The sequence below is a fragment of the Charadrius vociferus genome, unplaced genomic scaffold (assembly GCF_000708025.1).
Source record: "Charadrius vociferus isolate BGI_N301 unplaced genomic scaffold, ASM70802v2 scaffold361, whole genome shotgun sequence".
Taxonomy (NCBI): Eukaryota; Metazoa; Chordata; class Aves; order Charadriiformes; family Charadriidae; genus Charadrius; species Charadrius vociferus.
The window spans coordinates 568,056-582,824 of record NW_009646657.1 but is presented as its reverse complement, the minus strand read 5'-3'; the positions used below and the strand labels follow the sequence as shown (position 1 = coordinate 582,824).

Here is a 14,769-nt window from a genome sequence, read left to right as displayed (position 1 = left end):
CTTCTGCAGAGATGTCACTACAAACCAATTGATAACTTCCTTACATAATTTATTTGCACTCAAAATTGAATATGCAATGCTTCTAGAAAATGAGGGCTTCAGCCAGACCAAAATATATACGGTGCAGTGACAAAACACATGAAAATTCAAAGCAAAATGCGGAAAAGTTTGCCATTGAAAAGAAAGATCTAAAGATTGACCCCAAAATACAAAACCTGCAAATACTGTACTTTAGTCCCTAGGACAGCAACAATTTATACCACTTTCGGATATTGGCTCTTGTAAATCCACAACTTACATTTCGCTGATAGATTATATCCTCCAAGAGGTGTGGGATGGCCTTCCACTGCATCAAAACCAGATGACACCAGCACAACATCTGGGGCAAATTCATTGGCAATGGGCATTACTACCGTTCTGCAACAAAAATTTAACAATGGCAGATGTGTTACTTTGGCTCATGAACAAATGCAGGAACACTCAAACCACCTTGAACAAACCCATTATAAAACCTTGTACTATTATGCCACAGTAACGAAGTCCATCTCCTATCTTCTTACAAGGTGAGAGCCTGGCTGGCTGAACACCTTGGGCTGCCACACAGTACAGTTTTAAATTCAATCTCATGTTAGTTTTTTCAATGAGATCCATTATTTCCTCCATCAACAGCCTCATGTTTTGACCAGGAAACTAAGTTCTCTTATGTTGTGCTTCCCATTTGTGATCATGTCTTGCTTTACACACAGGGCACAAGGGGATAAGGAGAAAATAACAGAGCATCCGGCACAGGCTGCAAAACCCCCTGGGAAACCTACCCAATGGCCACCTTTGTCCGTGGCACTTGTCTTCGTGTTCTCCTTTGAAATACCTCCTTTAGCCTTTGCAGCATCTGCGAAGCTATTAATTTTTTCCCTGCTGCACTTCTCATTTACCATAATGAAAGGCTAGAGATGTCACATGGGGCAAAAAGCTCTAATGTGCAAATATCCCACCCAAATACACCTCTCCAAACTCTGGTTCCCCATCCTCTGACATTTTGTTTGCAAGAAAATGGACTGAATTGCTTAGCATCCATAAACTACTGCCTGTACAGGCCAGTATTTAAATGAAACAAGAGGTCTGTGTCTGTGGTTCCTCAGTAAAAGGCCTTTTCCCTCCGTTTTCTCTCTTCAATCTACGCAGTTTCTGTTCAAAACCTACACGAGGTTGCAAACACCCCATTTCCCACGTCAAGATGCCACCTAAGCAATACTGGAAAGCTGAGCAGAGAGCAAGCAATTGCTTCTCCGTCTAACAGCTCCAGCACAAACATGGCAGAACTGAAATTACAGCAAGGAAAAAAAGTCAAAGCAATGGAACTTCTTAATAAACATGATGCAGACACCCACAATCTTTCCTGATTAAGAAAGCTCATTGCAAGCCCTCTTGGATGAACACCTTTTTGTGCCTTCAGTTCATGCCAGGGTACCCACGTGCACGGGCTTGAAAGTTGTTTTGAATTCTTCAGTTGTGCACTGCAGGAAACTGTGGAAAAGTGAGGAGATGCAGAGAGGGTTGTAAATCTCCATCTCAAGGCCCTTTATATAGAGTAATATTTTCCAAATTATGTTATTTTTCCATTATAAATGTACTCACAGAATCTTGGATGTATCCCTAGGGCAACCTGACCAATGCCGCCCCTGGCTGGTAATGAAGATGATAGTACTTCCCCATTTCCCCATCCAAGGAACAGCTACACACAAGAACTGAAGTTATTCATATACCAAAGCATGAACCTGTAGGTGTCTTCACGTACATGAAAACTTCACTTCTACTGAGTACAGTCATTATGTGATGCATGGAAAAACAGAAAGAGCCTAGAAAGGTCTGTTTAGTGCTGAGATTGCTCAAGTGCTATCAAGACACGCATAAAAACGGACCTCTCACTACAACAATGTTAAACAGCTACAAGACATCTGCTAGCATCAGCAACTTGTATTAGCCTCGATGCCGATCTGAGCTCATACCATTTTGCCTTCCACAGAGTTTATTTTTAATAGAATATGAAAATCTACCACACAATGAGCTACTTCCAGTGTTGGTAAAACCCATCAAGTAGTTTCCATTGCCACTACTGAGCAGGCAGGCACATCACAGGTCTGGTCAAGGCACTCAAACACCAAGTAGTCCAAAAAAAAAAAAAGCAAAGCTTTAATTTTTTAAAACTAATTGCCACAGTAACCTAACAGCCTCCTGCACGCTTCCCACCTGCCAGTCTCTGCACACATAGAAACCTATGCAAAAAAGATCTTATTTCCTTTTAATTCTTACAAAATGCAAAAGAGGAATTTTAATTTTTTCCCTCAAACAATGTGATTACTGTATACATTTTGTCCTCAGGGAGATGATTACATAAGGAAGAAAAAATCACACCATTTTTGCTGAGGACTTTACAATCGACAAAAACCTGTTCAGTGAAACCCACAGACATTTTAAGTAGAAACCAACCGCCTTCATAAAGGACTAAAGCAGCAGGTTTCAAGCATAGTTTTGGGTTTGTTTTGTTTTTTTTTTTTTCCCTGAGCTTTGAGGTATTGCTGAGCTCTTTAATTTCTAACTGAAGGAAAACTGCTAAAATAATCAGACTTTTTTCCCCCCAAAGTTATGGGGGAGCTGCTAATACCTCAACTGATGTATGGGACAACCATAAGCTGGTTGTAGAGCAACCCCAAACCTGCACCTAAGTTGTGGGCATTGTCTGTCAGCACCGAGCAACTCATGCAACCCCAAATTGGTAACGATTTCTTGGCCATGGGACAGCTCATCCACTGATGCCCAAGCGCAAATGTGCCAGAGGAAGAGGGTCAGCCAGTGAGCACTGAGATGGTGCTGGCAATGCTTCGCTGAAGGTCCCAGTGTGGTGACAGTGGTTCAAAGATACCCTCTAGTGGCACAGCCACTAGTCGCACTGGGGGTTAACTGTGAACACTGTATAAATTTTAGGGGAGAAAAAGCAGTGGCTGCTGTTTAAAAGTAAATCAATTGGTATTTGATGATAATTAGAAGTCGTCACTTTGAGTATGTCCGGAGTTTTCTCTGGTGTAGGACGGGGTGATCTCACAGACGTAACTGGCTACCCCAGCAAGTACCTTACACTCTGAGCAAGTATTAGTGGTGCTCTGTATACATAGTAAAGTATTATCAGGTCCCTCAGGGTTTTAAAAACATGTGTCACAGGTACCCTGGCTCCCCTGTCCGAGAGGAGCCAGGAGAACAGACGGACAGTCTGTTACCCATGGGACGGGTGCTGCATGCCAATCCCAGACAGAGGCTGCCCGGGAGCTATGTGTGTTCAGGGGCTGCCAGAGGAGAAGTGCAAGATGACAGGGTGTCAGAATAAATAAGCTAATGATGCTTTTGGTACCCTGACCATCACAAATCCATCCAAACTGAAGAACACTCTCAAATCCAGACTTGAATGCTTACCCTCAGCTGTGACTCCTACCAAAACTTCCCTGGGCTGCTCTTTCTTCTGACTTTCTCCTAATTCCAGTGTTACACCAGTACTCCAAAGTTGTGGTCCCACCTCTATTTGTTGCTCACCACGTATGTAAGCAGCTATATTTTTGGCCATAAAACTTGATCTATGAGGACCAAAGCTCTCCTGCCTCTCAGCACTCCCTCCCTCCATTTTTCCCATTTTAATTGTGGTAAAAAAAAAAAAAAAAAAAAAAAAAAAAAAAAAAAAAAAAAAAAAGAAGAAAAGAAAAGGGAAAAAGAGAAAATTTAAGACACAAGCAAATGAACTGCTTTCAAACAATGTCTTTCTGAGATTTCATCTGTGGGCAGTGTTTCAGGCACATCTAAACCCAGTCTCTTGGTTTTTAATTTTTCTTGTGCACAGATGAAAACAGCCTCTTTGCTCAGTTCCATTACAGTAAAGCTAAGTCCCCAGATAAAAGCAACAATTAAACTGCAAACAACCCTATGGCTTTGCCCTGGTGATGATACTATAAAAAAGCCAGAAAGTTAAATTGCTATCAAGAAGGTAAGCAATTTTGTCTGGAACTGGGTCTTTTAACTAATGGCTAAGGTGGCTGTAGTTACTCACCAAGGAATGAAAGGGTTTGTAACACTGAATATTCATTCAAGCCATGCAGCATTTTTTAAAATACAAGGATTACTGTTAAATTTCCTACATTTTAGAGTTGTTTTGCTTGCTTAAAATAAAGTAAATCTTTTCATTTGACTCTGATTACAACTAAGCTGAACAGCTATGCATTAGTCAATACTGACGGCTGCAAACAGTAAAAATTACTGATCATGTTCTGCAATCATTTGGGGGAGAAAAAAAAATACGATTTTATATATATTTTCCAGAAGACTGAATAATTTTTAGTCTGTTACTAGCCAATTCACCAATTAAACACCTAATAAATGACAGGCAGATTAAACAATTCTACAGAGGATTTTTTTAAAATGCTCAATCGCAGCGAGCAAATTGGTGAACCTTCAAAGGCTGAGCACTTTTTTCAGAGACTCTTTCCTACTGGTGGCTATGTATCTATCTATCCATCTACCTATCTATCTATCTCAAAAACATCTGCTGCTCCTAAAGCAGACTCCGGTCTTTGTTTCTCCACGCAGCCATCTCCATGGTCATTTACTATGTCAAAAGGGATTAGTAGTTTGGGGACAAAATCAGCATCGGGAGGGCATGAAATCTCACATACAGAAACAACCGTTCCAGGCAAAACATCATCGACTTCCCCAGCCCCACCATCACTTACTCACTCCTGAAATGGTTTATGGATCGAAGGAAAAAACAAAATCCCCCTGCAATTGGCTCCTGAAATCATTTAACACTTTCTGAGAAAGGCAGAAGGAGGGACCTTTCAAACACAGTCCTGGCTTTTGCTTCTGTTTTAGGTGTTTTAAATAAAAATAAAACTAACACAGAATCAAGCTGTATATGGAATTGTAATTGTGGAGGAGACCTCTGTCCTGGTAGGGAAAAAATAATAATAATAAAAAAAATCGTACGAGACTACACAACTGCTAGAATCATCAGGAAAACTTTCTTACAGTAAATTCAGAAGAAAACTCCTGTGGATAATACACCTTAATTTCACTAAGTAATTGCTGTTCTCATGTAATAAGAAACTAGCGGCAGCCTTTGTATTTTTTCTGCAGGTCCCTTAGCCAGGTTTGCACACTCTGCTTTTCAAAACATCATGAGGATTTGTAGAAGCAAACATGATTTCTGCTTGTATAACAAGTTAGGTAACTACAGACTCCAATAAAAAAAACCCAACTGTTTTTTTCCTCTTTTTTTTCTTCAGCGATGAAGACCAATAACATTTTGATGAGTTAAGGACTTCTAAAATTATATGCCCTGCATTTTTCGCATTAGAGTTTAATACATTTCTGCCTAATCTGTGAAATCTGTATTGCCTAAATACTTTGGTGGTGAGTTCAGCCGTGGGACCTTTGCCCAGCAAACGGTCAGTTAAATTATAATGTCATGCTGTCTCGGGCAGGCAGAGCCACCGCTACGATGGGGTGGAGGTGCGCCAAGCTCACAGCAAACTCCCCAGATCCCTTCTGCACTTCTTATTAGTGACCGGGCTGACTCCACCCTGCCGCCCCCCCCCCCAAAAAAAAAAAAAATAATACAGCAATCATGATATCACCCCAACCTTGAGATGGGGCAGCTGGTGATTTCAGCCCTCGGTTATGAAGACAATAAGCAACAAAGTGCACGGCAAGGCTGCTCTCCGCTTTGCATTTTTAACTCTTGTTCTCACTTTTGAAATGGCTTGGCATTATTAGTAAACATTGAGAGGTCAGGCTATGCTGTCCAACTGAACGCTGTACTGCAAGCAGGGGGAAGCCAATATTCATAGAAGAAATTCTCAGTAGAAAAATCATTGATGCAAGTTACCATCCTCTCTTCAGAAAGAGGAAAACTACACTGAAACAGGTTTTCAGTGCCGGGATGATAGGTTTCATTGGGATTTATTTATTCATTCATCAGAAGATTAATTTATGAGGATGATTATTTCAGTTATTATTTCATTAGAGCACACGCTTTTATCAAATCCATACACCAGGTCATCCTGAAATAGAACAAAAAAAAAAAAAAAGAAAAGCATGTTGCTTATTTTCTTCTGCTCGCTTTATATAGAAAGAGGGCTTTCTTCCCTAAAAGCAGACAAGTACATGAAGAGTTAAGGCTTAAAAAAAAAAAGATGAAAAAGTATATCAGTATCTTTGCCTAGCTCAAAGGATTTCCACTGATTCCTCTACAGACTTCAAAGCCTCACAGTTTGGCATTTGGACTGGTTTGAATTAAAGCTCAGTTCTCCACTGTGAGTTTCCAAGTTCATGGTGAAAATGCCTGCTGCTTCTGGAGTTCATTATGGCCAATTTTCTTATCTTTTCTTCATCTTAGGTTTGATCCCCAGCAAATGCAACGTGGCATTCGATGGGGTGGAATAACAAGGTGCTGCCTTGAAGGCATGCATTGTCTCAAGGGGCTAACGCAAGAAAAGAAAAAAAAAAAAAAAGGATATATGACCTATTCCCTTCACTTTCTAACTCTCGGGGGACCATAAATTGCAAACTTCAAAGAGTTATTTTACATTAAAATCAATAGAAAGATTCGGGGGGGAAAAATGTTTTTCAGAGAAGCTGCTTAAGATTTAAAAAGGTCACTTGATAATGTATTATCATGACCAAACTTGGCATAAGATTAAAAAAAAGCTGCCAATTTAACTTATTGACTGAAGGTGTGCACATGGGGCAGACTATGGGAGGTGCTACCTAAGAGGATGAGTCACAGTGTCCCTTGGCTTCCCAAAATCCCAGGAAAATAAGGGCTCTGACTAGCTCCAAAGTATGTTCCCCAAATAGCTGCAGTTTCTGGGCAAAAAGACACCAGTGCCTATTAAGGAACAGCTGGCAAAGGTCTTACTGTGCAGACTGAGCAATTTTCCAGGAGCCTTGAAACTCAATTAATATTTAATAGCAAGCATGTCACTCCATCGCGAGCTACAGGTTCTCTTTATAATGAAGAGATCAGTCTTGTTGACTGCTGGGATAAACAGACTTCCACTTTGGAGGAAAGTGCTGCTTTCCTGTAACAGGAATGAAACACTGAGAAAAATGACAGTTATTTGACTAGACGTTATTTTAAATTGTACACATTCTGTGAAGGCTTTTTAATGGCAGGCTGAAGAGTAAAAGCTCTTTTTGCTCAGTATAACAGAATACAAAGAGGTGCACAGGGAAGAACAGAAAATAATGCTCCCAGATTTAATATTATTCCAAGAAGGTGATATTCCATCTGCCTGTCACCAGAAATTAGCATCCCATGTTTTGGCAAGTGTGTGTTTCCCTGAATTTATGCAGGGTGGTCGCCAGAAGTGCACTAAATCTGGTTTAAGGGCAGAAAACCACTTCAACTCATAATCGTTAAAAAAGATGGCAGTTGGAGAGGACGGACCAAGAGAACGGGGGAGGCAAGGGTTGGAACAGGACAGTCTCTAAGAAAAGTAAGGCCCATATATCCAGCAGGTCAGAGAATTATATTCATTCTCCTGGACAGAGTATCAGAAAGTGTGGTCTCAAACCGGCCTCTATTCACTACTGCATTACTTACAAGTTCTCCTCTACCCAGAGATCCACTTTTATTTCACTCTTGTTATTCTGTTGCTTCCATAGTTAATTTTAATCTCTTCCTTTTCCCGTTCTCTGCAGCTCTGGGAGCCAAATGCATCACTCCAGGCTTGCAACAAGTCCCCAAAATGCCAATGATGGACAATCACCCTATTGGGGTATTTTACCCATTAGCTGCTGAGAGTAGCAAGATGATGTCCAGCCCATACTCATGCAGTGCTCCTGTAGTGACACACTGCTCAGAGACACCACAGCCATGACCATAGATCAGCTAATGTGTGTTTTGCTTCACGCATCTCTTCCGAAGGTGCTGATATCAGGGTGAAGGTAAGGATCAGATCAAACAATTCCCTGCAGATCGTATGCTTCTGAGAGCAGGACAATAAGACCAGCAGGACATGAACAAGTAAATCAACAAGTGGCTTCATCCCCTGCTCCATTTGGAGACTCAAATGATGCCAGTTTTTTGGAGCATGCTAGAATATGCTTGTACAACCCAGCACAGTGGTTTATATCTGGCTTTACTATTGCTGCTAATCAAGGAGCATATCCCAGCAACACATTAATTCAAATCCACAGCTTTGCAAACCTTCATTCACACTCTGACAGTGAGTGATGAGTAACACTTGTTTAAGAAATGGTTGCATTTTTATTCATAACACACAACATGCTGCTTCTGAGGAGAAACCAGAACCCAGTAAGAAAAGCACAAACCCAACGGTTCAGTCGTTTCAATTTCCAGTTGGTTGGAACAGGCATATTCAATATCTTGGGTGAACAATAACAAAATCTAAAGCTAATCAAAACAAGTCCTCGTCCCTTTGCTAGGTACACTTTGGAGTGAGCAGGTGTGTGAGTTGCGAGCAGAGCTCTTGCAGGGGAGGGACTGCCGGGCCAACTCGCCTTGAAGTCAGGTACCATCGTCTGCAGTGCAGTAATGACGTCTCAAGCCTTGGGGCAGCTGCAGTCCCAAGCTTCAACTCATGATGACTTGTGAAAAAGTTTTTCTGGGTTCCCCTCCCCATCCAGGTGGGTTCACCCATTGAAATACTCACCCCAAAGAGGTAAAAAGATTTTTAGTGAAAACCAAAAGACCTTATTCATATCAGTTGAAATTTTACACTTATGCATCAACCAGTGCCGAGCAGCGAGTATGTCAATCGCCTAATGTCAGTCACACTTCTTATGGCCAGAAATATCCTATTTACTTAATTCAGTTTTATTTTTATTATGGTACTCCAAAAGTAAGTGCAACTAGATGTCAATCCTGTCTTTCTAAACTTAGTAAGAGAGAAACTCAAGATTAAGGAGGACTGCAGCACGAGGAAAAGAATCTGAGTTTAGGTGAAAAATATGTTTGTAAGAGGAAATCTTCAATATTACCTGAAAGCAGTTAAGTATTCTGTGTCTCCCATCGGTGGATCAAGGCCACCAGTAAAGGCCATGTTAACATTGAAACCAACTCCTGCTCCTGTGCCAACCTGAAAAAGGGAGATGGTACTCTTAATTACACATATGGAAACAGTGAACTCTGGCAACACATCTCTGCTGTCTTAATAAGTTTCTTCCTGTTGAATACGGATTTTGATTCAATAGCTTGGTGGTAGTGAGGTTAATCTTCCCCTCTAAAGTGACCCGGTCCTCAAAACAAAAGTGAAAATAAAGTTCCTCCTTCCTCCAATCTTTATGGGAGCCATAGACCAGTGGTATTTGACTGCTGCTCACCCAAAAAACACCTCATCATCAACGGGATCCTTTTCCCCTTTTGCAGGAGAATGTGTTACATGTGATACCTTTCCTTAATTCATTTACAGCTTTATTCAGAAGCATATTTTTATATTTCAATACAGTTGCAACTGGGGGGAAAAAAACCCACAGTTTTAATAAGAGCAAGCTCCCCCTCTGCTGGGGAAAAATAAGATTCACAGAGAAGAGACTTTTGCTGCTTGAGGGACACGTGGGTGGTAAATGTGAGTCCATCCCCATCGTTGCATGAAGTGCAAACGTTCTCATCTGCACTGACAGCAAACACCTGAGAAAGGGGAAAACTGAAAAATAAACCAGGAGGCTCTAGTAATTTATTTGCTAAGAAGCAGGGCCATGTTTTCCCCATCCACATCAAAACCAAAAAGCCTGTGTTCAGTCCCTTCGTCAAGCAGGGACCTTGCTGCTGCCTGAGTGTGGGCTGTGGGTCCCTGGGGATAGCAAGGGAGTTGGGCAGTATCTGCTGCCACTGGGCATTGGCAGCTCTGCACAGGACTCTGAGCTCCTACATACAAAGTTTGGTTTTAGTGGGGTTTTTTTTAGGTTTCTGCGTATGAAAAAAAAGTAAACTGAAAGCTAATGTGTTATAAAAAACAAAGCCAGATAATTCAGGCTAGATAAATCTGCATGGCTTTTATTGCACATTCTGCCTTGTATTCGTGCAAATACTGCTGGTAGAAAGACACAGCGGGTTCATCCATCCACAATGGGTTATTAATCCATCTGTGGCTTTAACTGAATTTGGTTTGTATTCTTTGTCTTATTTGGTCTGGAATGATACACCTAAAATTACTATAAATAGACTAATATAAATAAAATACAAATGTAAATATGGACTGGATGGTATAGTCCAGTGTTTCCTTACAACACTAGATATTTTGTAAAAGATATTACTAGATTAATAAATGGTCAGAAAAAAAATAGGTCTGAGACCTTTGTGTATCCTGTAGCAAAAACTAAGCCTGATGGAAAGGGCTGCTGTTTATTCACTACAACAATAGTGCACAAACAGGGCAATGACACAGTATCATGTTATGTTTAAGTTTCTTTAGAAACCGAAATGGCAACATCGACTTTTGATGAATGGGAAAATGTAAATTGACAGGGTAAGAGCTCTAGGTGTTTTGAGATGTAATCTGGAGTGCCTCAGAGTACACAAAACTAAGCATTTTATATAATTTCTCTTTGATAAATCACTCTGGAAGGACAATATTTCCTGTCAACCTATAGGGAAAAGAAGGACGTGACGGATGTAGGAGCATCTACCCAGGGTCTAGGGAGAAAGGTCTCCCACCTTCAATGGTCCAGCCCTTTTGCTGTAGGCTCTGAGGACACCATCAGGAACCAGTGGATTTGGTCCAGCAGTATGAATGACTGGTGCTCTAATCCCACCACTTAACGCAGAAGTGGCAGTGAGCGATGCCTTGGCAGGGCCAGGAGAAGGGGAGGATGGATGGGCTCCGAGTCTGTGCCAGGAAACCCGAGCGCCGGTGGCACAGCCATGGACAACTTGTTCCTCCTGCATCTAAGAAACAACTTACGCCTATAAGGGGAAAATCCTGAAAAGTACATGAAGTGCTGGGACAACTGGCAAAGGGCTCCTCTGGAACAGGTTGTCCCATAAGGCCTGGAGAGCCTAATTGCATCGACTCATTTTTGGCTTGTTAGCCAAGGCGCACGCTTTCCTGCCAGCTCGCAGGGCAGGACACAATGCCCACGTCTGTTAGGACTTGAACGAGAAGGCACCAAACGCACAAACCCAAGCGACACATTCCCAAAGGGCACTAACAAGCAGGAGCATGTGGGCAGAGGCTCCCCAAGATTTTTGGAGGCACCTGAATCACAGCCCCGAGCAGGTCCTATCAGACACAGATGCATGCTATGCTGATACATGCTCTTACCTCATCGGGAGCACCACTGCCTGGAAAGAAGTTCCCATCATCATAGCGATGTAGTGAAATATAAAGAACATTAGGATCATTGTAGAAAGCTTGCTGAGTACCATTCCCGTGGTGAACATCCTTCAGGGACAGAGATTGTATTATATGAGGGAGGTTAGTACCTTAGTAAAATCACAGATTAAAGCCATCAACTTGGAATTTGGAAGGGTTTTCTTTGCTGCTGTGCTTTGTTTTCTGCGCTTCTCTGATCTAGCTGAAGCAGTTTATTGCAAATGAGAGTAATCAGCTTTGCACAGCTGGCTTCAGGTTACAGTCCTTGCTTAACACGTGGGATAAATGGGGGTAAACACAATCTCAAGCATATATCAAAACTGAGGACAGGATCAATTTATTTGGAGAGAACTGGATTCACACCCAGTCTTGGGGGGGGGGGGCAGACTACATTAGTTACCCCAAATTTGCATTTTTAATTGGTTTGTGGGGTGATACAGATGCCCAGCAAAGTTCTGTTGGACCCAACAAGGTTAAATGACACAAACCCATTACCCAGATCCCCTATTGCATTGCTACTTGATGCAGAAACACAGTCTGTAACAGGGTGGGTATTCAAAATGCCCCTTCCTGACATGAAAAACAGGTGTTGGGAAGTAAGGGAAAGGATGTTCATCCAGTAAGTCAAAAAGAAAAATACATCCATTTTAACTTGTGGGTCTAGCCCATGGCAGATTTGTGGCAATATAATCAAACTCTTGACCGATACCCAGCAACTCAAATGCCTTCACACCCACATAAATACATTTTTAGATCCACTAAGAAAAAGAATAAATCTATCAGCCACATTTTTAAATCTATACATCGCCACAGCAAAATCCCAAACAAGCTCTTTCTCAACTCTGCAGACAGAGTATTTCACTCTCCTGTTCCAATTTAGAGATCGCTTTTGACTGCCTGCCCACTCACACGAAGGCTGCACTGGCCCAGAGGTAGGACACTGAGACCATCCAGACCAACAGCCAAGCCATGCCAGACAGCCTGTCCCTCTCAGTAAGCAGTCTTTACATCTTGAAAAGAAAGCTGGGATGGATTAAAGTCAAAACCTTCAGTAAAAAAAAACCCAAAGCCAGCATGGTTTGCAATTTATCCATCCTTGAGACTGCATTATGGGCTTGTTTCAGAAAGCAACTATGTATTAATTACTATTTTATTCTGAAACCTATGTGCTCTTTACAACACTTTTTCTTTTATTGAAACACTTTAATGAAAATACACACATTTTAAAAAACAAATTTTGGCTTGCAGACCACATGCTACATTTTTTTTTCCACTGACTTACAAAGCCAGACTTGCCCTTGCAAGAAAAAAACCAGAAAAAAATCCACCTGCTCTCCTGAAGGGTAAGAACCGGCATTTACTCACCCAGTCCACTATAAGGATTTTGCTAACATTCAGCCTTTGCTGGAGCAGCTTGGCTGCGATTGCCACGGAGTTAAAATAGCAGAAACCCCTGGAGGTGATGAGAGCAGGGAGACAAGAGGAAAAGGAGAGGTGTTAACTATAGGTTTGCTTGGTCCCAATGCATCTATCATCTAGATATTACACAGTAGGAAGAAATTTCTTCTGCTTTCACTCTTCTTTCTTGCCTGGAAGATGCAACAGATGTTAAATTAGAGACACAGAACAGCCAGGCAGCAGCAGGTGTCTGATGATCTCTCTGGAAATGGGGAACATTTCGCACTTGCCCAAACCCGCTGCTTGGTGCCAGCTGCCCACGGGATCTCCAGCACTGTGTGCAAGGGAAGGGGACAGGAGCAGATTGGGAGAGGACGCGGCAAGAAGGAAAGAAAGGGAAAGGACCCAGAGCCAGACCACTATGGTGCATCTGCTGAGAGGGAGCCGACATGCTCAGAGAGGCCTCAAAATGCTGGGTTGAGGGGAATTCAACAGCAAGCACTAGTCTGCCACTAAAGAGTACTGAAGCACCTAAGACACAAAACTTCAGCACACATTAAGCTAGATACACAAAACCAACATGATTTATGCACAGGACCCTGATTTGAAAACAGTCTGACAGCAAAACCCCTGTTATATTAAAGACACACAAGATGCCTGACTTCAGCTTTTGCTTTGCGAAGCCTTCCCACTCTGACAATCTCCTAATTCAGTGTTGTGACCCCAGGACACAGTTATGTTTGCTATTACTACTGTTAGTTGCGTACCCGTGCTTTCCTCACACTGGACAAGCCATCAACATTTAATTTAAAACAATTCACATGAGTAAAGCAAATAAAAGCATCCGTGCTTCTTCAAAGCATGACTGTAATGCTGATTCTTGCTAAGAAATACCCACCTGAAACCACTAAGCAGGATCTTGCCCTCTTCCAGAGAATTACTGGGAGCTTTGAATACAATGTTGGTTTGTATATCAATAAGCAAGAAATTATGTAATAACAACCTAACAAACTACCTTTCTGATTTCCAGCTGTTGAACACATAAGACGAGCACTGAAGCAAGCTGAAAAAGCACATACGCATACTTACATGGGTGTGCTCTCTTCTGCGTGGTGACCCGGAGGCCGAACAACAGCAAATCCATTCTACACACAAAAAATAAGAAAAGGAAGAAGTGAGACAGGAAAGGGGGTTTATCGCACAAAGACAGATGCAGAGGTTGCAGCCAGAAGCTTTAATTCTGCTTTGGAACTATGTAGTTGTTCTCTATCGTTTTCTCACAAGACCACAGCAGTGGATGATGCTCTCCCTGATTCTGGAGGAGGGAAAAAGGACCACATGAATTTTATGGAAACTGGCTGGTACAGCATTTCCTTCGATTCAGGAGAAAAAAAATAATATTCTGCATGAGGTCACTGAAACAGCAAATGGGCTGGCCCAGCTGAAGGCAACAGCAAGATCCTCAGATAACACTGGAATAGTGATTTCACTTGCTGCTCTGGTTTTTTTCTTCCTTTTAATCGGTGCGTAAGAACATTCACCAGGAGTCTGTCGCTCACTTGCTGATATCCTCAAAAGATTTTTATGACTAAAGCCAGATGGTGCCATTAAAATGAAGCTAAATGGACCTCCTGCATAACACAGCCCTGAGCCGAGTCCTGTACAAAGCCTATATCAAAGCCAAGTGTTATTTTCATACCAACCTTCAGTTCTCCCGTGGCTACTTTGAAAACGAGTTCAATGACACAGCCCACGGCTAGTCGAGCAGCACCAGACGAGTGAACTTCATTCCAAATTGTGTCACTGTCGACCTAACAGAGACACACAGCAACCATGTTTAGGAGCAATGAGGACAGACAGGAAACAGACCCACATTTTATAAAGAAGTTATTCATATGTATTAAATACATAAATTCATCAAATGCATATTTATGCATTAAATTTGAATGTGTTAATTTTAAATGTATTAAATTGCAGAACTTATCTCAGCAGTATC

The 14,769-nt window shown here is 41.7% G+C and overlaps 1 protein-coding gene across 1 annotated transcript in view; it reads right to left on the bottom strand.

Moving 5' to 3' along the window:
• HDAC4 (histone deacetylase 4) overlaps positions 1–14,769 on the bottom strand; it is a 164,056-nt gene that overhangs the window by 12,311 nt on the left and 136,976 nt on the right. The window contains 6 exon segments of the mRNA XM_009889067.1: positions 299–417; positions 9,043–9,140; positions 11,325–11,444; positions 12,741–12,828; positions 13,863–13,918; positions 14,477–14,584. Coding sequence (XP_009887369.1) covers positions 299–417; positions 9,043–9,140; positions 11,325–11,444; positions 12,741–12,828; positions 13,863–13,918; positions 14,477–14,584 — 589 coding nt within the window.